The sequence below is a fragment of the Caenorhabditis briggsae genome (assembly GCF_000004555.2).
Source record: "Caenorhabditis briggsae complete genome, chrIII, whole genome shotgun sequence".
In the NCBI taxonomy this organism is placed as follows: Eukaryota; Metazoa; Nematoda; class Chromadorea; order Rhabditida; family Rhabditidae; genus Caenorhabditis; species Caenorhabditis briggsae.
In genome coordinates this window covers 543,020-569,711 of record NC_013490.2, presented here as the reverse complement: position 1 = coordinate 569,711, position 26,692 = coordinate 543,020, and the positions used below count along the sequence as shown (strand labels likewise).

The 26,692-nt window shown below is 36.0% G+C and overlaps 5 protein-coding genes across 5 annotated transcripts; 2 read left to right on the top strand and 3 right to left on the bottom strand.

Moving 5' to 3' along the window:
• Nucleotides 1-307: 307 nt before the first annotated feature.
• CBG15161 lies at nt 308-5,998 on the top strand (the record flags this gene model as incomplete). Its single annotated transcript, XM_002642844.1, has 10 exons — nt 308-406; nt 1,206-1,581; nt 2,100-2,218; nt 2,265-2,489; nt 2,736-3,095; nt 3,159-3,209; nt 4,215-4,438; nt 4,593-4,649; nt 4,706-4,789; nt 5,875-5,998. 10 exons carry the CDS (start codon nt 308-310, stop codon nt 5,996-5,998), a joined length of 1,719 nt encoding a protein of 572 aa, XP_002642890.1.
• Nucleotides 5,999-6,872: 874 nt separating this feature from the next.
• CBG15162 lies at nt 6,873-8,721 on the top strand (the record flags this gene model as incomplete). The annotated part of the gene is made up of 3 exons (XM_002642845.1): nt 6,873-7,024; nt 7,572-7,899; nt 8,119-8,721. The coding sequence occupies 3 exons, from the start codon at nt 6,873-6,875 to the stop codon at nt 8,719-8,721; spliced, it is 1,083 nt and encodes a 360-aa protein (XP_002642891.1).
• Nucleotides 8,722-10,081: 1,360 nt separating this feature from the next.
• Nucleotides 10,082-12,905, bottom strand: CBG26089 (the record flags this gene model as incomplete). The annotated part of the gene is made up of 3 exons (XM_045243316.1): nt 10,082-10,576; nt 11,412-11,856; nt 12,709-12,905. The coding sequence occupies 3 exons, from the start codon at nt 12,903-12,905 to the stop codon at nt 10,082-10,084; spliced, it is 1,137 nt and encodes a 378-aa protein (XP_045099639.1).
• Nucleotides 12,906-14,160: 1,255 nt separating this feature from the next.
• Nucleotides 14,161-20,284, bottom strand: CBG26088 (the record flags this gene model as incomplete). Its single annotated transcript, XM_045243315.1, has 7 exons — nt 14,161-14,199; nt 14,397-14,756; nt 15,676-15,948; nt 16,811-17,137; nt 17,634-17,854; nt 18,464-18,794; nt 20,045-20,284. 7 exons carry the CDS (start codon nt 20,282-20,284, stop codon nt 14,161-14,163), a joined length of 1,791 nt encoding a protein of 596 aa, XP_045099638.1.
• Nucleotides 20,285-21,193: 909 nt separating this feature from the next.
• Nucleotides 21,194-26,083, bottom strand: Cbr-pef-1 (the record flags this gene model as incomplete). Its single annotated transcript, XM_045243314.1, has 9 exons — nt 21,194-21,340; nt 21,613-21,899; nt 22,832-22,930; nt 22,951-23,509; nt 23,561-23,848; nt 24,211-24,588; nt 25,267-25,394; nt 25,689-25,922; nt 26,035-26,083. The coding sequence occupies 9 exons, from the start codon at nt 26,081-26,083 to the stop codon at nt 21,194-21,196; spliced, it is 2,169 nt and encodes a 722-aa protein (XP_045095656.1).
• Between the last annotated feature and the right edge of the window lie 609 nt (nt 26,084-26,692).

The window sequence follows — 26,692 nt, the reverse complement described above, 5'->3', positions numbered from 1 at the left end:
TTTTCTTGTTATTATTGCTCTGTCTTTCCTCTAACATTTCACTCTCGTTGATCTTTTTTTCTGGAAATTCCCTTTGTCTTAAAACGCCGTTGTTTTTCTTTTTTTTTTGCCATTTTTTTCTGATGATATCTTTCTAAAAATAGCTCAAATTTTGTTCGAATTGAAAAATAATGCATAGTTTTTAAAATCCGTTTTTTTTTTAATTTTTATATCCCAATCAGTTTCTCGAAGCTGTTTAATATCTATGATAATTTAAATTTTTAAGCCTAATTTTTTATTTTCAGATCTCTTTTTTTAGAAAACCATCATGATATCAACACAGAAAATATCAAAATACAAGGATACACAATGGAAACGAATACGAGCGGAGGACATGGTCATAGAGACGGATAAGAAAGATCCGGTGGTGAGTTTTTTTGCTAAAATTAAAAAAAAAAATCAATTCGCAGTTTTTATAAGACTAGGAAAATTTAAAATTCACTAAACTTTCAAGTTCAAAAATATAACATTTTAAAAATTAAAAATTTTTAAAATTAAAAAAAAAATATTGTTAGGTTTGAGCTCAATTGTCTTGGTAGAAGATATCGAAAAGTGGTTAACTAATAAAATGTTTGTGGTATTATGATAAAAATTTTGTTAGTTGACAACTTTTTGATGTCTTTCATAGGAACCAAGATAAATTGACTCAAAGTTGAGGGTCGTCATTTGCCGGCTTACGGTCGGCTGCCGACCTCTTAACTTTGAGCTCCTATAACTCGCTTCCTAAAGGAGATATCAAAAATGTGTTAACTAATAAAATGTTTACCATATTATCACCTTTATTTTCTTAGCCAATAACTTATGTCTATCCTCCCTGAATTTTGAGGTATGCGCCTTTAAAGATTGGATTGCCGCCCACTCCATTGGCACGGTAATCTTTAAAGGGCGCATTGCTCAAGAATCGTAAAATTTACAAAAAAGTTGTCAATCAGTAAAATGTGCAAAATTGAATTTTATACATTTCACTAGTTGACTACTTTTTGATATATTTCTTAAAACTTGAAATAATCAAGGTCAATGAAGCTAGGCGCCCAAAGGAGAGGAGAGTGCGCTGTGAGATACCCTATTTTCAAAGGCGCATTTCTCCAAAACCGTAAAAGTTTCAAAAAAGTTGTCAACTAGTAAAATGTGCAAAATTTAATTTTATACACTTCACTATTTTCCAGGCAATCTACAAATCAAAACTGGCCGGTGGTGGATTCGTCGTTCCCAACATATCATTTCTTCCCGAGAAAAAACGAGACAGTAGCAAATATTTTCTGATGGACCACGATGACTATGAGCATGCCAGCAAGCTGTACGCATACGGGAAAAAGGACATTCTAAAAGTACTAATGTACTTTGGTGAATATCTGCTTAAAGTGTTTGGAAAACGGAAAATGATCTATCTTCGAGCGATTTGTTCATTGAGAATGAGCACAACTGAGGACGTGGATGATTTTGGAACGGAAAGTAAGGCCACCCGGGTTTTTGCTGAGGAAGTTTTTGATGTGATTCAATTGGCGAGACTTCTACAAAATAATAAATGTGCCAAAGATGATAGTGAGTCTTTTTTTTTTGAAAATGTTTAAAGTTTTATTGATTTTGAGAAGAAAGAAGGAAACTTGCACTTTGAGCTCAATTATCTTGGCTCCTTCAAAAGATATCAACAAATTGTCAACTAATAAAATATGTATCATAATATCAGCAACATTTTATCAGTTTACAAATTTTTGATATCTTTTACAGGAACCAAGATAAATTGGCTCAAAGTTAGGAAGTCGGCAGAGCTACTCTGTGGCTGCCGACCTCACAATTTTGACCCAATTTATCTTGGTTCCTGTGAAACATATTAAAAAATGGCTGACTGATAAAACAATTCTTATGATATCACCAATATTTCATCTGTTGGCAAAATTTTGATATCTCTCATAATAACCTAGATAATCGCGCTCAACGTTTGAACAAATTCGAACCACAGATTTCGAAAATCCAGAGAATCTTCAAAAATTCTAAAAAATTGAAAATCTTTAAAAGTCGATTTCAGAAACTCATATTTTCTTAAATTCCCAAACTTTCAGCCAAACTGATAAGACTTGGTAACAAATGGAACTCGGAAAATGGCTACTACCAAACGATCACACTGGCAGAACTAAACAAAGTTTTGGATGAATTCGAAGTGGACAAAAGTCTAATTACAGTAAGACTAATTATCTTTAATTACTTCTAATTAATGCCAATTTTAGGTAATTGATGATCCAGGGCAAATAACTGCCAGCAAGATGACACTTCAATCCGATAGAATTTTGAAAATCCTGAGTTATGATAATTGTTTATCAGTGGATATTCCTCAATGCATTTTATATGCTGTTAAATCACTAATTGTTGGAATTAAATGGGAAAAAGTGTCCGAAAAGAGGAAATTGAATATTATATCTCGAATTTGGGATTGTAGTTGGCAGTGTCAGGAGGTAGGTAATTTAATAATTTATGGCCCATAATTATGGATCAAAAAAGGGGAAATGTCAACTTTAGACCTAAATATCTCGGTTCCTGTGGAAGCTATCAAATAGACGTCAACTAACAAAATGTTTATCATATTATCAGTAGCAAGTTTTAGCAAATTTTTAACGGTAATTAAGAAGTTAGAAACTCCGTCCAATTAAACAAAAGCTTGATTAGCCCAAATTAGCCCCAAAAAGTAATGTTTTTTGCAGGGACTCTACAGTATCTACGATCACATTGTCCATCAAATAAAAGTGAAAAAGTTTGAGCACCTCTCCATCTACAAGTCTACCATAAAACGTCCGGACTTTTTCATGATATCGAAATCTCCAGAAGAAAATGTGGATTCTGATGTCTATATCAAAATGGCTGAAGAATACGGGCTGAAAATGTTTCAAGTATTTCGAGAAGACGATCAAGTTCCAGTATTTGTAATGAGGACTTTGGTGGTGATGGGATTTTTGGATAGTTTGGAGTTGGGAAGTCAAATGGATGAATTTAGAAATTTTGTGATTGGCGCAATGTTAACTATGGTTCCTGTTGATTCGAGACCACTTATTAAGGAGTATTTGGTAGGTTTTTTGAATCATTTTTTTAATTGGGAAACTTCTAGAATCATGAATTTCCATTTTTAGATCAATTCTGCCAAAGAACCATTGCCAGAGAAGAAAGTGGCGGTACCGGAAGTGAGTGATTTTTTTTTGAAATTACGGTCTATTTTTTTGAGATTCCAGGATTCTAGTCCCTACAAGTTCAGGAGTTAAAAACTGATACTTTTTAGCGTTATAGTGAATTCCAAAAAAATAATTGAAGCCTATGGTACCATTGAAATCCAATGGGGTCGATAAATTGCAATGAGACCAAAAAAAAGCCTGTTAAAGGGGCAATTAAAAGTTTATGTTATCATAAACTGTCTAATTTAAATCACATGGGACAATTGGAAGCCTATGGTATCACTAAAATACTATGGGACCATTAAAAACCTGTAGTACCATCAAATTCCCATGAGACCATCAGAGTCCCATAGTACCATTGAAGTCAAATGGGGCCATTAAAAGTCTACGGTACCATTTAAATCTCAGGGGACAATAAAAAGCCTATGGTACCACTGAAATTCTAGGGGACCATTAAAAATCTATGGTACCGATGGAATTATATGGTACCATTTAAATCTCATGGAACCATTGAAAGCCTATGAAACCACAGAAATTTCAGGGACTATAAAAATCGTATGGTACCACTAAAACCCCATGAGACGATTAATATTCCATGGGTCCATTGAAAACCTTTAAAAGCATTGAAGTCTATGGTACCATTAAAGTCTAATGAGACCATTAAAAACCTATGGTACCATTGAAGTCTCATGAGGCCGTTGCAATCCCATGGGACCATCAAAAGTCTATGGTACCAGAGAAAATTCATTGGACTATTAAACTCCTATGGTACCACTAAAACCCCATAAGACGATTAATATTCCATGGGACCATTACAAGTTTAAAAAATGGTCTAGGTTGATTGGGATTGTCTTTTCTGATTAAAAACAGTTTGCTTGACTAGGGTTGGCAGCGTGGCTCCCGCTTTTACGCGGGAGCCCTGAAAGCGGAGCGGGGATCGCCCCATTTCACCCCCAAGCCAACCCTATGCTTAACAATATAAGCTAAAAAAAGACACACAATCTACAAAACTTTCAGCCGAAAAAATCGGAACAAACAACTGAAATTGTTTTGGAAATCCCTCCTCCTGGATATCCCGATTGTCCCAATTGTGCAGCAAACCGAGAACTCGAAGTACAAATGATTAAAGCTGAGCAAGAGGCTAGAGAGCAGCTGGAACTTGTGGAGCCACAAGGAAGAATGGTTTTTGGAACTAAAGAAGGCATTATAAGCCATGATGATCAGATTAAAGAGTTGAAAGAGTGAGTTTCAGAAGTTACAGTAATCAAGAAATCTTTTTTAGAATTATTCTAGGTCATTTCCAATTTATTTTTTAAAAAATTATCCTAATTTTTCGGCAAATTCCTAGCTTTTGAGTTTTCAAATTTGAATTTTTCTGATTTATCTAACTTTCAGAGAACTGCTGGAGCTCGAGGAGTTCGGGGAGGAATATTTCACTGATTCTAAAGAAATGTAAGGCTTAAAACTTTTTAAATTATCAAAAACACAAAAATTGTTATTTATTCCAGAGTGAAAATCAATATAGAAACGGCCGATGAAGATTTGGAAGATCTGCAAGAAGAAATCCGGGAAGCTGAAATGGAATTGGAGACGTTAGTTTCTTTTTCAATGGATTTCAATGGTACCATAGGCTTATAGTTGTCCTATGGGATTTTAGTGGTACCATATGTATCATTGGAACCCATTAAAGTCCTATGGTACCACTAAAATTCTATGGGATCATTGAATTCCCATGAGACCATTAAAATCCCACGATACCATTAAAATCCCTTGGGACTATCAAAATCACATGACACCATTGAAACCCCATGGAACCATAAAAACTATGTTATCATGGAAATCCCATGTGACCTTTACAATCCTATGGTACTATTAAAAGCCGATGGTACCATTAAAAACCTATGATACCATTAAAAGCCAAAGGTGCCATTAAAAGCGTATGGTACTATTTAAAGCTTATGGTACCATTAAAAACCTATGATACCATTAAAATCCAAAGGTGCCATTAAAAGCGTATGGTACTATTTAAAGCTTATGGTACCATTAAAAACCTATGATACCATTAAAAGCCAAAGGTGCCATTAAAAGCGTATGGTACTATTGGAAAGATCTGGTACCATTAAAATCCCATGGTACCATGAAAAGCCTATGGTACCATTGGAATCGCAGTTTGCCATTAAAAGCCTATAGTACCATTAGCATCCCATGCAACCGTTAAGAACCTATGGTGTCATATAAATCCCATAGGACCTCAAAAGCCGATGTGAGCATTAAAAACCTTTGGTACCATTGTAATACCATAATATCATTAGAATCCTATGATACCCTTAACATCATGTTGAACCATTAAAACACTATGGTACCATCCAAATTCCATGGGACCATTGAAAGCATATGGTATCATTAAAAATTCGTGGTACCATTGAAGTCTCATGGGACCATTGCAATCCCATGGGACCTTAAAAGCCTATGGTACCATTTAAACTCCATGGAACTATTGAAAACCTATGGTACCATTAAAATCATATGAGACCATTGAATTTAACATTTTTTTCCCATGGGATCATGGAAACTATGGTACCACTAAAATCCCATAGGACAATTAAAACCTATGGTACCATGAAAACCCCATGAAACCATTAAAAGCCTATAGTACCATTAAAAATCAATTTTTCAGACTTCTCGAAGCCAACAAAAGTCTTCTCAAACAGATTGAACAATTGGAAAAAGAGCTGGAAATTGGAAATCTAGATTTTAAAATGTCCAAAATCACAATTGAAACTTCTGAAATCACCTCCTGAATTAGGAGTCCTAATTAATTAACATTCCTTAATTATCATTTCAATTAATTAACATTTTTTAAGGCCCCCTAAATCTGGTTTTAGCAATAAGCCTGGTCTCAAAAAATCCATAACAACGCTCTTTCAAAAATTCCATGTCTGTTTTTCATATCTCTATGTATCCTTTTATGTACCGTATAATTTTGAGCTCGATTATCTCGGTTCCTATAAGAGATATCAAAACATTTTCAACAGATAAAATTTTTGCTGATATTGTGATTAACAATTTTTTAGTTGATAAATTTTTGATATCTCTCACAGGAACCGAGATAATTGAGCTCAAAGTTGGCAAGTCGGCGCTTGTCGGCTTGCCTGCCGTCTTTTAAACTTTGAGCCCAAATATTTCGGTTTCTTCGAATGTGATCAAATTTTTGTCAACTGATAAAATGTTGCTGATAACATGATAAGCATTTTATCAGTTGTTAATTTGTTGATATCTATTACAGAAACCGAGATAATAGAGCTCAAAGTGCTCGTATCAGAATTTCCCCAAAAAATTCGGTTGTGGCAATGAATTGAGATACTCAACCCAGATTTTTTCCTTATTTTTTAATTTTCTACAGGTACTTAAAACTTGAAATTGATTTTATTAATTTAATAATATGATCCAAATTTCCAATAGCCCTCTAGACAGAGAGATTGGAGACGCAGACACTTGACAACGCCCCCCTCTCTGTTTCTCTATGTCTATTTTCTCTCTTCTATTGATTTTCCCCTATTGGTTTTTTTCTTGGGGTGTCGAAGAACACTATTGATATTTTTTATTGTATGAATTCTTTTTTTATCCATTCTAGCCTGGGACTTGCAGATTTTTTAAATTCTAGTTTTCAGAAAAATGGAAAATTCAAACCCGCCTTCTTCTTTAAGTGCCGAAGTTTCTGAATTGACGCCTTCTGAAGACAAAAAAATGAAGCCAGATTTCCGATTAATGGATTTATACATGTTGGAGCAACGAACAATGCTCAAAAACTGGACCCTAAATCAACAGTAAGCTTTTTTCAGTATTCCGAAAAACCTGAATTTTGAAAAATAGAATATTTTATATCACCTGAAAGTGCTGAAAATTTCCAACGATTCTATAAAATTTTCATAGTTCTAACTCTTCTTTAAAGGAGGCCAGACACCAAAAAAAAAGTTTTCCTGATATTTTGCATAGAGAACCCCCATGAGGGGTTGAACTCATGACATGCAGCTCAGGGGTACAGCGCCGCTACCGGCTGAGCTACGGGGGCGCGAAGGCGCCTGACGACCGATGGTCTACATAAGCGCGGCGCGATTTCGTCCCCGAACTGTCCCCCGAAATTTTGGCTGTCTCGCCTCCTTTAAAGAGACAGCCGCCATGGAGCTCTATCGACCTCTTATCTTTGAGCTTAATTATCTTAGCTTCTATAAGAGATACCAAAAAGTAGTCAACTAATAAAATGTTTATCATAATATCAATAACATTTTTTTTGTTGACAACTTTTCCATATCTCTGATAGGAGCCGAGATAATTAAGCGCAAACTTTACAGGCTTTACAGCACCTAATTTCAGAATCTCATACTCCCTCTGCTCGAAGAAATGCAAAGATCTCATTCAATCTCTGGGACAAAAATTCAAATTCAATTTTTTTGTATCGAAACATTTGGAAATCGAGATTTACAAAAAAACTGACAGATTTCTACGAGCAAACATTGAATATTGCCCAGAGAAACAAGAAGTCAAGTTTTCAAGCCCAGACGATAGAAAATATAAATTCGAGCTGAATTTCAAAATGAGTTTGAAGGCATTTTTGGAGCATTTGCGTACGATTTATGGTTGCAATACGCCGAATTTGATGTTTAGGGAGGAGTTGGAAAGTTTAGATATGATTGAATTAAAGGTTAGTTCTATTTTGACGCGATCTCTTATGTTTGCAGATTGGCATCAATTATCTCAGTTCCTGTGAAAGATACCAAAAAGTTGTAAACTATCAAAATGTTCATTATAATCTCAAAAATATTACATTAGTTGGTCACTTTTTGATATCCGTCACAGGAACCGAGATAAAAGAGCTCAACGTACAAGTATTGGGTGGAATTCTAAAGTTCCAAAATTTCAGGACGCCATGTCTGGATTCCAAATCTCCAACATGACGATTCTTAATACTGTAACAAGTGATTCATTTTCAAAAGCTCTGGACTTCTACACGTCACCGAAAAGGATGATCTTGGCTGTCAACAGAAGAGATTTCCCATTTTCTGAATTTAACTCTGGATTCAAAGGAAAACAATTCGAGATTGTCAAAGTTATGGAGTACCCCTTGGAGCAGTTGCAATTATTCCGGTCCGTCATTAGCAAATATATCGAAATCGATTGTCTCTTTTGTAACCCGTGGATGTTCAATCTGGTTTTGAAGGACTGGATTAATGGTGAAGGATCAGCTTGGAGAGACCATCTGGAGGCTTTGTATCTTCGGTTCAATAAAAGTCATCTTCCTGATAATTATGAAGAAGTGATAATAGATGGAATCGAGTTCCAGAGAGAGTCCCTTCAAAAACAACCGTATGATGTACCGCATTTTGATGATAATGAATTTTGGGAACTTTCCAATGAAATGCACGCTAGATTTGGAATTCGGAGAGTTACGGATGGAAAAAAGGCTACTGTCATTTTGGATTCTTTCAAAAATTCGTTCTATTTCAAACTCATTATTGGTCATTGATTTTTTTTTGTTAGCCCTTTCTGAGATCTCCTTTTTATTTTGTTACCCCTAACTTTTTTCTCTTGGCTAGACCCCTTTGAAATAGCCCAGAGCTTTTTATTGTTTCCTGACTTATAGATGTTTCAATTTGTCAAATTATATCTTTTTTTTTGGGATTTCTTATTCTATTGCATCCAAAATAAACTTATCATTATTCGTTTCTTTTTTCTTTATTCTTGAAATAAATGTTTCGAATTTTTTCGATTTTATTTTTGCAGGTGGCGGGCCGGCTGATAACTCTCAAATACAAGATATTCAGACGGTTTTGGTGTCAACTGATAGATCTCGACAGGGCCCATCACGTCTATATTATATCAGCCGGATTCAAGTAAAACAACATATCGAAAAATGTGTTTTCGGCAATATGATCGAAAATTGTCATTCAAACACATTTTTCGATATGTTATTGGACCAGGATCCGGCTCAAATGATATAGGCGTGATGGGCCTTGTCGAGGTCTATCAGTTGGTATCAAAACTGTCTGAATATCTCGTTCTAGGGAAAAGTTATCAGCCGTCTCTTTTTCAGACCATAACTTTGTACAAATGAGAGATTTGGGCCTGAAATTTTGGTAGATTGCTTGACATTAGACGGAAAAGGGTTTTTTTTTTCAAAACAAATCACGAAAAAATTGTTTCTGGACTTTTTGTTATGAAAATGTTCTAAAATTAATTCAAAGTCTAACTGTTTAAATTTCAGACCTAGATCTCTTCTCTGTCAGAAGTTATCAGCAATTTTCTAGAACCAACTTTTAGCTGTGATATAATTTCTTATTTAGGCCGTAACTTTGTACAACCTAGAGATTTGGGCCTGAAATTTTGTTGGAATGCTTAAAATTGAGTATAGAACATTATGGTATTAAGATCTCAAAAAACTTTTTTTGGATTTTCGAAAAAACGCTAACATAAGGGAAACGATAAGGCTGAAAAACAATAAGGCTTCTTTCAAAAATCACGGAAAAAATTTTCTCGATTTTTGTCCTGAAAATGTTCTTAATTTCATACTTGTAAGGGGCCTGTCATTCCACAAGTTTTAAAAATTCCAAAAAAACACATAAGGACCCTTATGTGATTTCTCAAAATTCGGTTCAAAATGACAAAATTTTTGCTACCGGGCTTTCCGGGCCGGGCCCGGGCCTTGAAATTTTCCTCAGGCCCGGCCCGTGCCCGGGCTTTGGCGGGACGGCCCGGAATTTCACAAGTATGCTAAATTCAGTTTTAAATGTATCTATCCAAATTTCAGACCGGTATATTTTCTTTGTAAGGAATTATAGGCAAATACATGTATAGTATTTTATTATAAGCGATCAAGAGATCCAAAATCAAGGCCAAATCACAAAACAGATCTTGAACATTTCAAATATTCTCTCGTAGAAAAGTGTCGCCCGTTTTCCATCCTTTCTCTTCATATCGAATCCTCCCCTGAACGCCTTCTCCAGATATCCCTCAATTTTTCTTCTCTCGAATTTCCTCTCCAAACCTTCTGAAGCCCTCGAGAACTCAATCCCTTCTAGAAGCTTCTCCATAAAAATTATAGGAGACCGTTGGCCAATTATGAAGCAATTAAAACATAAGGATTCTAGATCTGGATTGCTTCCATTCCTCCAATATTTCCAGAAGAATCCCTTCATTTCTTCCGGCTTCACAAACATTTTATAATGAAGATTCAATACTTTGCTGGTGGCAATTTGGAATGCGGAAACTTTAGTGGAATCTGTTAAACATAGATATTCAAGTTTTTTGGAGAGAAGATTCTGGATTGGTGCTTCAATGATTCGATTGACACGCGTTCGGAAGATGTGCAGATTTTTGATGGTCTGAAAATTTCAGATATACAGTACCTGTCAAAAAAGCGCGCAAATCTCAAAAACTACTGTAGCTAGCAAAAAGTTGTCAATTACAAAAGTATGTGAAACTTTATGCTGAGCAGTTTTGTAGTTGACACAAATTTGATTGCTTTTTTCTTTCTCGAGATATGCGCCTTTAAAGTTTGGTGTGTGTCGTCTGCGGCGAGGATTATCTACAGTACCCCTCTGAGTCTGTAACTTGGCTGTCAAGTTTCCAATCACTTTGAAAATTTTGAAAAATGTGGAACAGACTTAGATAAAACATTTTGTGTTCACAGAATTTTTTGAGAATTCCTAGTTTTTGATCTATTAGCCGATTTCTGAAAGACACCTTTTTTGCCCTCTTTTTTACTGGTTTTTTTAAATTCCATGATTTTCAAATAACCAAACAATAATGTTATATCATTTTGAAGCCCTTGAAATTATCTACAAAATGGTATAACTGTTTATTTTCTATCTCAATTTTGAAGCTAGATATGTGCCTTTAAACATCCCGACACGGTGTATCGTCCATACCTAGCTTTAAAATTGAGATAAAAGAATGAAAGTTATACCATTCTGTAGATAATTTTAAGGACTTTAAATTACCTATTTCTAAAGGAACCCTGTTTTTTTCATGTTTTCGGTACAAATCTGGGCAAAAAAAGGTATTTTCAAAAAATTCTGCAAATGCAAAGTTCTCAATCTAGTTCTGTTTTACCAAATATTTGTTTTTTTAGGTCCAAAGTTTTCAAAGTACTCCAGACACTTGAAAATAGTCAAAAGAACTTATTCGCAGTCTTAAAAACTGGAAAAAAGAGCTTACCTGAAACTCCTGAACCGCCAATTTGTAATATTCATAAGAGCAATTATCAATTTTCAGAGTATCCACAGCCAACCCTTTAAATGTCTTCTTGATATACTCAAAATTGATTAATGGTGATAATTGGGAAAATGTCACTTCCAGATTTTCACACTTCAGAATATCCATGAAATGAATGATCCAATCTCTTAAACTCATATCCGATCGATCGATTCTTTCAGCCAATTGCTCATCCGTATCAAAAAGAATCGAGGAGGGAACTAAGGATTTTTGAAATTGAAATCTCTTGTATCGAGTTCCAAATCTAAGCATCAGAAGCTTTTCCTCGTAGTACTCAATAGAAGACGTCGCATCAGAAGAGCCGATTTTTATACGAATTTTGTCTGGTTTGAGGTTTAGATCGCGAACCAACTCCTTGCAGTCTTCAGAAATGAACGAGAAGTGAATTCTGAAAAAGTACTAAATATCTTCTGAAATCCCTTAAAATTTCCTTTAATTCTGATAAATTTTCATAGTTCTAGCTTTCTTTTGAAGAGAGTTATGCGCCTTTAAAGTTAGGGAGAATCGCAGAGAAAGTGCTCTCGTTTTAAAGAACCTGGAACTTTGAGCTCAATTATCTCGGTTCCCAATAAAGATATCAAAAATCTGTTGACTGATAAAATGTTTATCATAATAGCAGAAATATTTTATTAGTTGACAGTTTTTTAATGTTTTTTATAGGAACCGAGATAATTAAACTCGAAATTCAAACGCGCGGTCGACACCGTCAGCTGCCCGCCAAGAGGGTCTCACTTTAAAGGCGCATATCTCAAAAACTAGGCTAGCTGGAAAAAAGTTGTCAACAACAAAAATGATCAACATTGAATTTTACATAATTTCATAGTAAACATACTTATCTATCAAATTTTGTTTTTGAGATAAACGCGTTTGAGCTTTGTATTTGTACCTTCCACTTTGCGCTCAATTATCTCTGTTCCTATGAAAAATATCAAAAATTTGTCAATTGATACAATATTTTTGATAATATGATAAACACTTTGTCAGTTGATCATTTTCTGATATCTATCATAGAAAACGAGCTATATGCGCTCAAAGTTTAAAAGTCGGCTTGCCGGAAAAGCGACGCTGACCACTTAACTTTAAGCCAATTTATCTCCATTCCTATAAGAAATATCAAACATTTGTCAACTGATCAAATATAGATAACGTTATGATAAAAAATTTATCAGTTGACAGTTTTTTTGGTATCTTTGAGAGAAACCGAGATGAATCCTTTTTCAAAAAATCTCCAAAAACTCACATTTCTTCAATCGGCAACTTTGAGATAATATGTTTCCGAGCCAGCCAGGGTAGTTCAAAAATCGGAATTATCATCTTTGGAGGTCTTTCAAACAACTTCTTCAACAATTTGTGAATATCCATACATAGGATTTCCAGGAACATACAAATCATATAAGTTTGCAGACATTTCCCAAGTTCTTCCCGCAAATCGGTCATTTCTGAAAAAAATCAAAAAAATATTTTTTTGAAAAACTAAAGAAAAGCAGAAAAGAGGAAAAATGGAGAGCGCGGTTCGCTAAAAAGTGTGTGTCTCCGTCTCTATTCTCTTGCTTTTTATTCGTGATTTCGAGGGAAATGGGAAAATGTATATAGATTTTGCAAAAAATGAAGGTTTCAAAGATCAGAGATTCTTAAAATTTCTGAAATATTTTTGCAATGGGAAAAAAATAGAGTGCATGACTCTCAATATTGGATAGAAAAAGTGTTTCGGAGTTTAAAAAATTTAATGGACGGGAAAAAATGAATTGAGGGATAGAAGAAAAAGCCGAAAAGCCAAAATAAATTGGATTTTTCTAAATTCCGAGATTTCAAATGATCGAATCTGAATAACCTATAGTAATGTTATATTGTTTGAAAGCCCTTTAAATTATCTACAAAATGGTGTAATTTTCATTTTCCTATCTCAATTTCGAAGATAGATATGCGTCTTTAAACATCAGCGACATTGTCCATTTTGGAATTTTTCATTTTGGAAATTTTCGAAAATTCAAAAGTTCAGAAAATCGAAATTATCAAAACTTCCAAAATTACACACTCACACACCTTAAAGGAGGCGGAACAGCAAAAATTTCGGGGGGCAGTTCGGGGCACGAAATCGCGCCGCGCTTATGTAGACCATCGGTCGTCAGGCGCCTTCGCGCCCCCCCGTAGCTCAGCCGGTAGCGGCGCTGTACCCCTGAGCTGCCTGTCATGAGTTCACCCCCTCATGGGGGTTCTCTATGCAAAATATCAGGAAAACTTTTTTTTTGGTGTTTGGCCTCCTTTAAGTCTTTATTACTAAACTCAAAAAAATTTTGAAAAAAAAGTAAAGTGGATTCAAAAATAGTTTCAATTTAAAAAAAAGCATCCTGTTGAGTTCCGCTGATCACTGGAGTGTTGAATCGTTGCTCTGAAAATTGGAATTATGAATAAAAACTTCAAAAGATAGCAAAAAGTGGTCAACTGATGAAATAATGGTGATGTTATGATAAACATTTTATCAGTTGACAACTTTTTTATAACTTTTTCAGCAAATGAAATATATGGGCTCGAAAATGACACTCTTGAATTTCATATAATTCGATTTAGAGTTTTTCAGTCCTTCTAAATTTCATTCTTTTAGAGTTTTTTTCTGGTAATTTGAATTGAAAAAAACTTACTAAATATAAAATAAAATTGATAAATTTTCAATTTCCCTAGTTGTTGGCTATGATTAGATATCATCCATACTGAGGTTACCCATAAGCGCATCCTGAAAAAAGTTTATTTAAAAATTGATCCAAAATCATTTGGGCTCATATATCTCATTTCCTGTAAAAGATATTAAAAAGCGGTCAATTGATAAAAAATTATTGATCTTATGATAAATAGTTTATCAGTTGACCACTTTTTGATATCTCTTACAGTAAATGAGAAAAATTGGCTCAAAGATTTGATTCAAAAACCTACCAAATATTGCTGATGACTAGGACGTCTATCCGATGGCAATCTCCACAGAACATTCGAGCAAAACGCATTTTGCAGTTCCCTTCTTTCCACCCCATCATCAAACATCGCTTGGTACCAGGATATCATAAGTGTCGCCCGTAATTCTCCTACAGTATGAAATTCATTGGTGGTTGCTCCCAAATTGCTCAGTCCAAATTTCCTGAAGGCCTCCACGTAGTTTGGCGGTGCGACCCATTCGTTTTGTCGGCGATCTTCTAGAAGGGCCTCGGACACTTTGGTTTTGTCAAGTTTCTCATAAAATGGGTCCTGTTTTAGTTGAATTATGTTTTTGAGTACGTCACGGAGAGAGATGGAGGTTCCCTGAAAAAAAATGGATTTGTTATCTTTGAGCTCAATTATCTTGGTTTCTATAAAAGATGTCAGAAAGACCTCAATTAAAAAAATGTTGATGATAATATGATGAACATTTTGTAAGTTTATCACTTTTTGATATCTTTTACAGGAACCGAGGTATATGGGTTCAAATTCCGGTTGCCACGCGGTCGGCACTGGCCGCCTGAGCAACTCGATCGCCTGCCGATCTTTTAACTTTGAGTCAATTTATCTCGGTTACTGTAAGAGATATGAAAAATCTGTCAACTAATAAAAAGTTGCTGATAATATGATGAACAATTTATCGGTTAATTACTTTTTGATATCTTTCAAAGGAAGCAAGATAAATGGACTCAAAGTAGGCGTTAGCCGGCTGCTGCGCGGTCGGCGCTTGCCAGCTGAGCAAAGCTATCGCCTGTCGACCGCACAACTTTCAGCCCATATATCTCATTTTCTATAGAAGATGTCAAAAAGAGGTCAACTAATAAAATGTTTATCATAATATCACTAATATTTCTTTAGTTGACCACTTTTCGATGTCTTTTAGAGGGACCGAGATAAATTTGCTCGAAGTCGGCACAAACCGGCTTCTACGCGGTCGGGGCTTGTTGTTTTACGCGGGGCGCTGCCGACTTCTTAACTTTGAGCCAATTTAACTCGATTTGTGTTAAAGATATCAAAAACGTCTCAACTGATAAAATGTTTATCATAATATAAGTAACGTTTTATCAGTTGACCGTTTTTTTGAATCTTTCAAAGGAACCGAAATAAGTTGGCTCAAAGATAAGAATTCGCAGCTTGCCAGCTGAGCTACGCTTTCGACACCTTTTATAGGAACCAAGATATATGAGCTCAAAGTTAGGAGAACATTCTATTAGTATGATACTGTATCAAACCCAATACTAACATTCTCCAAATCCAGATACCCTTCCAATATTGCCAACAAATCTTCTTTGAATGCTTCCTTCCTCTCTTCATCCTCAATTTCGTTCCAGTTGATTCCACAAACCACCGAAATGACAGTAAAGAATACAGCCTCATGTACACTCATCACTTTTTCTCCTTCCTCATTGATTGTGGTGATGGGAGTTGTTGCATAAATTATCGATTGATTATTATTGGCAACTAGTTGAGCATCGGTTTCCTGATGCTTCAGTTGTTGGCTCTCTTGGCAGCATTTCTGAATTACAGTACTTTTTCACTAGATTAATTTTTAGGAGTCTCAAGCTCTTTGAAAGTTTTTGAGGGTATACAACCAAACTAGATTAAAAAATTTACATTCACTGAGTTTTTCAAAAATTCCTAGATTTTCAGCTACTTGCCAATTTCTGAAAGACCCCATTTTTGCCCTTTTCTAAGGGGGTTTTCTAAATGTCATGATTTCAAATGATAGAAACTGGATACCTATAACAAATGCTTTAAAATTTTGAAGCTCTTTAAATTATCTACAAAATAGTATAGTTTTCATCTTTCTATCTTAATTTTGAAACGATATACGTCTCTAAACATCCGGACATAGTGCATGGACCTTCTAGAAGTTTAAAGGCGCATGTCTAGCTTCAAAATTGAGATAGGAAAATGAAAGTTTCACCATTTTGTAGGTAATTTAAAGAGTTTTAACGATATCATTGATATTTCGCAATTGGTCATTTAAATTATGCAATTTAGAAGAACCCAATTTAGAAAAATTTTTCCAGGTAATGCATTTCCCTAAGACACCTTTTTTGCCTTTTCTTCACTGGAAACGATTGAGGTTTTTAAAAATAATGTTATAATATTTTAAAGCCCTTGAAATTATCTACAAAACGGTATGACTTTCATTCTTCTATCTCAATTTTGAAGCTAGATATGCGCCTTTAAACATCCCGACATGGTGCATCGACCTATTGGAAGCTTAAAGGCGCTACTGTTTTCATCAAGGTCTGTTTTAGACCCTCCACAGTTTTCAAAGTGAATGGATACTTGATAGCTGGGTTATAGACTCCTGAAAATGCCAAAAATTCACTGAAAATTAGAAAAATTTTCCAAAAAAAAAAACCTACACATGGAGATCGATTCTGAATCGCAACATTCAACACTTCCCGAAATAGTGGCTGATCGTAGAATAACAATGCAAACCAAGATTTCAGAAGGTGTTTTCTGGCGTTCCACACAAGATAATTTCCCGATTCATTCGGTGGCTCCAGGGGCTCTCGAACCCCAAATTTCAGGCACATGTCTCGAAGTTTCTGTGCTGGAATCTCATCGAAAGAGTCCAGATGCTCTAGGAGGGTCTCGTTGAGATCCTCCTTTGGGAGGTGTTTGTACCATTCGCCTTTTTGAAGGGGTAGCAGATTTTTGACAACTTCATGGTATTTTACTGGGTTGGCCTGAAAGAAATTATGTTTTTGATGCTTGTATAGCAACCCTGGATATAGTTAAAATTTACAGTAATCTTGGATTCCCAAAATCTACCGTAATTCTGGGTATCCAAAATCTAAAGTAATCCTAGATTACCGAAATTGATAGTAATCCTGGATTTCCACAATCTACAGTATTCCATGATTTCTGAAGTCTACAGTAATCCTAGATTCCCAAAATCTACAGTAATCCTGGTTTCTAAAAATTTACAGTAATCCTAGATCCCCAAAATCTACATTAATCTTAGATTCCCAAAATTGATACTAATCCTGGATTTCCAAAATCTACAGTAATCCTGGACTTCCGAAATCTACAGTATTCCTGGGTTCTCAAAAATATAGTAACCCTAGATTTCCAAAAATCTACAGCAATCCTGGATCTTTTAAAGAGTTTCAAATTCAGACAACATTTTTGAAATTTTGAATTTTCAAGTTTCAAATGAATTTCAAAACATTCGAAACTTACCACTCCAGGCTCCAAATACTTGGTCACAATTTCATACAAGGTATTTCTAAAATTGTAATACTCCAATTCGTCAACATTCTCACTAATTCTCTTCCAATTAATTCCACAAAGCAGTAGGGTACATGTATGAAATGCGGCTTCACTTCCCTCCATTATCAGTTCTTCATTTGGACCGAGTCTTGTGATTGGAGTCGTTGGCAGGGGTAGACTATTTGGTTTTTCTGGTACACATGGTTTGTTGTGTCGTTTCAAGGATCCCACCATTTTTTCCTGAAAATGTCTTATCTTTAATTTTTTTTAATATAATTCTAGTTGTCATTGTCAAGTTTAGCTGTCTTAAATAAAGTCTCAAATTTTTTTGGATTTGACTGAAAATTACAGAATCGACTAAACAGACATAGAGCTTTATTTTTGTACTTGGCCACTTTTTTCTAGCTGTCATGGTTTGAGAGATATGCGCCTTTAAAGTTGCCGCCCCTTTTTTCCTCATGAAAAAAAGAAAAAAAGCCGCGCCTACTTTAAAGGCGCATATCTCAAAAACGGAATTAGCTAGAAGAGTGATAGTAATTAACAGACATGCAGAATTTTATGATCTACGTTTTGTTAATTGAAACCTTTTTTTTTAGTTGCCATGGCTTTTGAGATATGCGCCTTTAAAGATAGCGCGCCACCCTTCCGCCTGGTGTGCCTAGAGGGCTCGTCAACTTTAAAGGCGCATATCTCAAAAACTGTTATAGCTAGAAAAAAGTTGTCAACTCTAAAACTGAAGATCTATTTTTTCCTATTTTTTTAAACACTCACAAATTTCTTGACATGATTCATTTTCTCACTCTCTGGCACTCGATCCATCATCGCTTCACAAAGTTTCTCGCAGACTTGCTCATTGGATCTCCACTCGGATTGCAAAAACATCATCATCCATCCAGTGATCAAATATAATTGAGTCTCCCATACAGTACTCTCCGCAACTCCTGGATCATATGGAGCCAGTGTGTATTCGTTGCAGATCTTGTAGTATTTTTGGGTTGGGATCATTTCTAGGCTATCGTGGTTTTCTAGAAGCGTTTTTGACACGTTTTCTGAAGGGTTTGGAGGATAGGAAGGGAGTTTTTGAAGTGTTGCAATGTCCCGTTGGACCACGGAGAGAGCGATTTTGAAAGGCTGCAAAGGGAGCATTCAATTTTTAAATAGCCTCCAATTTAATATTCTCAACTTTGATTCCATATATCTCATTTCCTGTAAAAGATATCAAAAAGTAGTCAACTGATAAAATATTGCTGATATTATGATAAACATTTTGTTGATTAACAACTTTTTTCTAGTTTTCATAGTTTTTGAGATACCGTAAAAACTCTATTAGATAGCCATGGCGCTCTATTGTTCGAAAATAGTCTGGGGTGGCACTGTATTAGGGGGGCATTCAATTAGAGGCTGGCTTTATTGTTCGGTGCCAATTTCTACCGAAATTCATCACAAAAATACTTTTTTTCAACTCTTTCATGAAATGACTGTCAATTTTTTTATTTTTCTACGTCTTTCTTAGAGTCTGCTAACTGTCGGAGTCTGATAACATCCTGAAACCTTTTTTGACAAAATAACATCCTGAAACCTTTTTTTTGCTCAAGGATGGCACTATATTAGAGGCTGGCATTCAATTAGGGGTGGCTATCTAATAGAGTTTTTACGGTATGCGTCTTTAAAGTAGGCGTGCCTCCCCTATTTCTGTCAGGAACAGGGCAAAGAGAAACGTCAACTTTAAAGGCGCACTTTTCAAAAATTATAAAAACTAGAAGAAAGTTGTCAGTTATCAAAACATGTAGTATTCGATTTTCTATATTATTTTAGTTAGCAATATTTTTCTAGCTAATACAGTTCTTAAGATACGCGCCTTTAATGTAGGCGCGATTCCCCTTCCTACTAGGTGCAGGGCAAAAAGAGGCGTCAACTTTAAAGGCGCACATCTCAAAAACTATAAAAACTAAAAAAAAGTTGTCAACTAAAAAAATATGTAAAATTTAATTTTCTACATTATTTCAGTTAGCAATATTTTTCTAGGTAATATAGTTTTTAAGATATGCACGTTTAAAGAAAGCACGGTTCCATTCCTTCTGTCGGGTTCAGACTCCGTCGCGTAAGGCAAAATGACGCCTAGAAAAATATTGCTAACTAAAATAATGTAGACAATTAAATTTTACATATTTTTTTAGTTGACAACTTTTTTATAGCGCTAACTTTAAAGGTGCATATCTCAAAAATCATTAAAATTCAAGAAAAGTTTTTAACTAACAAAATGTTTCTCCTAATATCAGATACATTTTATCGGTTGATAATTTTTTGATACCTTTTACACGGACCGAGATAACTTGGCTCAAAAAACCAACCTGAGGCCAATTGGTGTACTTGACGAGAACCTCCATCAGCTTATGTTGGATACTTGCCGTTCCATCTTTGTCTTGAAACATTCTCATTTTCCAATTGATTCCACAAACGACCATTGTGAATAAATGAAGACATGCTTCCTGACTCTCCATATTAGCCTGTCCATTTGGTGAAAGTATTGTTTTTGGGACTGTTGGCTTTAAAAATTCGAAGCCTGACGACTTTTTTGGTTTCGGGACTTTCTTTTTGTTCTTTCTTTTATTGGGTGGCATCTGGAAATTTCTTTAAAGCTTTCAAAAATAAAATAAAAACCTTTTAAAAGTTGAACTATGCAAACAGAAAAGCTGAATGGTAGTTCTAAAAAGGAGAAATAGACACTTCTGGCTTTCAGGCGATGTGCCGTGGAGTCGTTGAAAGAAAAAGAGGCTTGAAAGAAAAAAGAGAGAGAGAGAGAGAGAGAGAGAGAGAGAGAGAGCCCAGACGGCTAGAACATGTCCTAGAAGAAAAACTAGGAGACGTGCGATGGATGCAAATGAGAAAAGCAGATGGAGATTTGGGGTCGAAAATTGGAATTTTGAGAAGAAAAAGATAAAAGAAGATTAATATTTGTATCTACATGGGATTAGTGGATTCCGTATGTCCTATGTACTACTACTAATAAGAAGAATTGAAAGCCAATGGACATTTTTTGAGACAAGCGCCGACCGCGTAGTAGCCAGCTAGCCCCGACTTTGAGCTCATATATCTCGGTTGCTGTGGAAGATACCAAAAAATGGTCAATTGACAAAATGTGTGTGAAATTACAACGAAAACTTTGTCAGTTGACAACTTTTTGATATCTTTAACAGAAAATGGGATAAATTAGCTCAAAGTCGCAAAGTCAGCAGCCGACCGCGCAGCCAGGGAAAGGGAACCAGGGAAAGTTGTCAACTACAAAAAATAAGCTCTAGTTTAGATAAGGGCTTTCCAAAATTTTCAACTTTTTTTGAATAAAAAAATTTATTTTTTCAATTAGTCCAATAAAAACAAAAAAGAACAACCCGCTAAAATTCAAGTAGTCTCCAGGAGGAAATTCTTTTAAAAATCGAGGAATATGAAAAAAAAACTAGATGATAATATCAAGTGATACATGCGAATTGAGGAACACGAATTGATTGAGGAGGACGAAAAATCAATAAAAATCATCTCAAAAGGGGTCGATCCACTAATCGGAATGCCTCCAGAAGCTCGTTTAAATCGATAAATCCATCTTTGTTGAAATCGATCGATTCGGCGATTTGAGCAATGTAATCTGTTTGCAGCGGGCGTTTGGTGTACTTTCCGAGGACCTGAAAATTGGGAAATTTCAGATGAAATCGGTGTCCTAAATTTTGAGATTTCTCGGCCACTTCGGATCTTTTCACTATAATTTTTAGCTAAAAACTGGTTGGAAATGAAGCATGTGGACTAAAATTTGTAAAAGTTAGGCCGTCGCCTGATCTTTGTGTTTCTGACATTAAAAATAGCTGAGAATCAGTTCAAAGTGACACACTAAAACCAAAATCAAGAGGAAATTCAATTTTTGATGAACTGGAACCTTTAAAATGTAAAATCAACCAACCTCACAAGCATCAATAAACTCTTTCATGGACACTTGTCCAGAATTATCCTTATCCATGAATCTGAACAGTGTCTCAAGTGTACTTTTATGGCGATACAACGACTCGACAATATCCTTCTCCTGTGCATGGGTGCCTCCAACTTGTGCGATTTTTCTGTCTTCTTTGTAGTTTACAAACTTTCCGTCGTCACTTAATGTTGCCACTTTTGGCGCCAATGCGATCCATGGAAGGTTGAGACCGGTGATTCGTTCCACACATTCACTCCATTTTAGGATTGGGAGGTTGCCTGGAAAACGGTTTTTGGTGTCTCTGCAGAAATAGGAATTCACATTTTCGCTTATCACATTTTGATAGATTGAGGAGCTACACAGGAAAAACTCGAATGAAACGCCCCATTCCAAACCATCAACATTAAGCCCAGATATCTCATTTCGTATGAAAGATATCAGAAAGTTGTCAACTATCAAAATACTTTTGACAATATAATACACATTTTGTTTGTTAATTACTTTTTAATATCTCTCACAGAAAATGAAATATATGAGCTTGAAGTTGAAAAGTCGGCGCTTGCCGGCTGAGCTACGCGATCGCCTACGGTCCTCTTAACTTTGCGCTGCTATATCCCATTTTCTGTTAAAGATATCAAAAAGTTGTCTACTGACAAAATGTTGCTGATATTATGAGAAACATTTTGTCAGTTGACCACTTTTTGATATCTTTAACAGAAAATGGGATAAATTAGCTCAAAGTCGCAAGGTCGGCAGCCGACCGCGCAGCTCAGCTGGCAAGCGTGCCGACCGGCTCTCGGCTCTTTCAGATGTTACCGTAACTTTTCTCAGGATCAATATTTTTAAACAAACTAAATTGGGTGAGATAGCACATGACTATCACTACAAGATTTCAAACTTTTTAAACTTAATCTTTCCTATGAACAAAGCTATAGGTCATAGAAGCTGAGGGGTTCCAGAAACCTCTTTTCTCTATTTGACCCTTCGTAAATTCAATTCAAATTTGTCAAAGGTAAGATAGAGTTTTTAAATTTATATCAACCTTTAGCAATTTTTAAGTTGTCTCATATCAACTCTATTTGGTTAAAAAATACTGAAGCTGGAAAAAGCTGTGGTCCAGTTTGTAAGTCTATAATTTAAGAGTGACTTAAGCTAACTTCAACTCCTACATGCTAAATTGGCTATAAAAAAATGGTGTTAAAAAGCTCACCGGATTTTTCTAAATCCACATTTTCAAACTCCTTTTGTAGCTCTGTATGAAATGAGCTCAACTTCTCCTTCAATTCCTTCACAGCCGACTCCTCGACAACTCCCAATCTCTCCCTTAACGTCGATTTCCTGTGCGTCTTACTAGCCATATACTGAACGAAATGCGGCGTTTCGATTTCCCAATGAATTTCACATAAGCCCCTCGATTGCTGCCCGTCTCATAGTAGTTTGAAGCCGAGAATACCGTAAGACAAGTGTTGTTATGCGAGAATTCGTATCCTTCGAACTTGCACTCATGGGATCTGACTAGTAATCGGAAGCCATGCTTCTCCAGGAATGACGCAGTGATGTCGGCGCCAAAATAGGAGCCACCGCCACGGAAGACGTTCGGCCAGCATCCTTTATTTTGTTTCGGGTCGCTCCACATGATATCCAACATTTGTTTCCATTCATCAACGCTAACTGCCTGATTCTCCTTCTCCGCAGAATCCATTCCTTTGTTAACTGGAGGTCTTAGAACGGATTGGAATCGATGACGTGGGATTTTGTCTAGTTTTGAAACTTCTGTTTGGTCTGATATCCCTCCGTGTACCACAAAAATGTCCTTATCAACTATAGTGGCGATTGGAAGCCAAGAGAATACATCTTCAAGGAGGCGAGTGATCGGTGTAGAGAGGTCCTAAAACTTTTTTAGTTTTTCTAAATATTGAAGCCAAATAAAGCCCCTTACCTTGTACTTCGTAGACAGCTCTTTTATAAAACCGTATCTCAAATTCATAATATGATCTTCATGATTCCCCCGATTCAAATAAATCGACATTGGGTCCACTATCACCAAGGCAAACAGAACGCAAAGGACTTCAATCGATTGGCCGCCTCGGTCCACAAAATCTCCATTGAATATATATGGATTATCGACTGATGGATATCCATTTTTGTATAATATTATGCAGAGGTCGTCGAATTTTCCGTGTAGGTCCCCGCATATTGTGATCTGGAAAGAGAACAGTTGGAACAACTTCGTTATCTCGGTTCCTATGAGAGATATCAAAAATTTGTCAACGGACAAAAAGTTGCTAATAATATGATAAACATTTTGTCAGTTGATTATTTTTTGATATCTTTTACAGTAACCGAGATATATGAGCTCAAAGTCGCCTCTTGCCTGCTGAGCTACGCGTTCGGTTGCAGACCTCCAAACTTCACCCAATTTAACTCGGTTCCTGTGAGAGGTATACAAAATCTGTCAACTGACAAAATATTTATCATAATATCATCAATATTTTATCACTTGACAAGTTTTTGATATCTCTCACAGGAATTGTGATAATTAAGCTCAAATTTGACGCTTTGGGTGGACTTCTTCAGACTCAACCTCACCTGATTCGAAATTGACGTTGATATTCTGGAGACACTCGGCATCGACTTAAAGATCTTTCTCGCCTCATGAAGAATCATCAAAACATACTTTGGGTGTAGAACCTTGTTCACTTTAAACGCCTCAATCATCTTGGCCACTTGTGGTTTATCCAATGGGAGTGATAGTACTGGGCCCTTATAGTTTCTATCCACGTCTACATTTCCTGGCGACGTGTCTTCTAACATTTTCTTCACTGTTTCACCTTCTGAATCCATTAACGATGGTTTTGCGTAGTGGGATAGGGCACTCATTAGAGGGGAGTTCCTTCCGTTATCCCCACCGGTCTTCCCGTTCTCCTCGGCCATTGCGCGGATGACGTCAGCAAAGAAGTCGTAGAGCTGGAATATAGAAAATTTTGTTTTATATTTGGTAGCAAATAGAATTTCTTCAACTCATATGGTTCTAGAAATATGCGCCTTGAAAGTTGGGACAAGACGCGGACAATGAGAGTCGTCACTCATGAAACTTTGAAGCTGAATATCTTGGGAACCATAAACGCTATCAAACAGTTTTTAACTAAAGAAATATGTAAAATTAAATTTCCTTTAACTTTATAGTTGACTATTTTTTAATATCTCTACTGGTTTTTGAGATATACGCCTTGAAAGTTAGGACAAGATGCAGACAACGATAGTTGTCTCGTTTCTTTGGGTCTCTCCCTAGCTGAAAACGCCTCTATCTCAAAAACCAATAACGTCATCGAAAAACTGTTCAGTACAAAAGTGTGTGAAATTTCATTCTCCACAAATTTCCCCTTGACCACTTGTTGGTATCTCTACTGGTTTCTGAGATATGCGCCTTTAAATTTAGGACGAGACGCAGACAACGATAGTCCTCTCGTTTCTCTGCGCCTCCTGAAACTTTAAAGGTGAATAACTCCAGAACCAATAACGCTATCAAAAAACTTTCAACTACCAAATTTTGTAACATTTCATTCTCTACAAATTTGCCCTTGACCCCTTCTTCAAATCTCTCGAGGTTTTTAAGATATGCGCCTTGAAAGTAAAGACACCCACTTTCAACTGATCCTGTTCTCCCGCATACTCCAACGCCGTGAAAATCTGCCATGTGGCACGTCTTCTGGCTTCCAACCTCGCCTCGCATCGTCGATACCATTTTTGAATTAGGATTGCTGATTTGATTGCTGAAAATGTCAAATTTCAGATAGGAAACGCTTCAAAACCGGAAATTGGCTTCCGGATGATTTTGATTCAAAAATGATCTAGAAGACGTCAGAAAGTGAGACGTGGAAATAAGAAAAAATGATGTAGATGAGCTATTCAGTTCTATTTAGGTCAAATCTAGCATGCACACATAACATGCAAAAAATCACGGGGCATGCATTTGATGGCCTAGAGAAATAGATATAGGGAAAGTTAGACCAGGCCAATTTTAAAATTTGAAGAAAATTTTTAGACAAAATCACTACAACACATACAAATCTCGTTCTCACTGAGTTGGGGTTGAGGGCTTGGCGATCGATGCTTTTTCGAATTGCTCCGTTTGCTCTTTTTGGTACTATGATGCTTATTTGAGGAGCTTGACGTCTTCTTGGCTCCAGAAGACGTTGAATTGTTGTTATTGTTATTGGTACTGTTATTGTTGTTGATGTTCTTATGGCCACCAGAAGATGATGACGATGATGCGGCGCCGGTCCGAGATTGAGACTTTTCTATAAAATACGGCAAACTGATATTAGGCGAAAATTCAAAAAATTATTTTAGTCATTCGGGATGGGGTTGGAGCACTTCAAGTCAGAATAGTTATCCATGGAGCTCACTTACTCAATTCCGTCGACGGGTTTTGTCGTCCACTCGATGGGCCGCAACCCATCAATGATTTGTGTGGGTTACTGTAATTTTTAAAATCTGGGATAGCGAGAGAGAGAGAGAGAGAGAGAGAGAGAGAGAGAGAGAGAGAGAGATCTCATCTTCAAAGGCGCATATCTCGAAAACCGTGATAGCTAGAAAAAAGTTATCAACTACAAAAATGAAGCTCTATATTTGTTTAGTGTTTTCTGAAGTTTTCAGACAAATCCAAAACATGAGAAAATCCAAACTTTTCAATTTTTAAGACCCTGATATAGGCTTAGTTGACGAGCCCGCTAGGCACATCATGCGGAAGGGAGGTGCACTATCTTTAAAGGCGCATATCTCAAAAACCATGGCGAATAGAAAAAAAGTTTTAATTAACAAAATGTGGATCATAAAATTCTGCATGTATCTTAATTATTATCATTTTTCTAGCTAAATTCCGTTTTTGAGATATGCGTCTTTAAAGTAGGCAGCCCTCATGAGAAAAAACGGGGCGCCAACTTTAAAGGCGCATATCTCAAAAACGGCACGAGCTAGAAAAATGATAATAATTAAGATACATGCAGAATCTTATGATCCACATTTTGTTAATCAGAATTCCACCACAGTGGCGATGATATCAGATCTG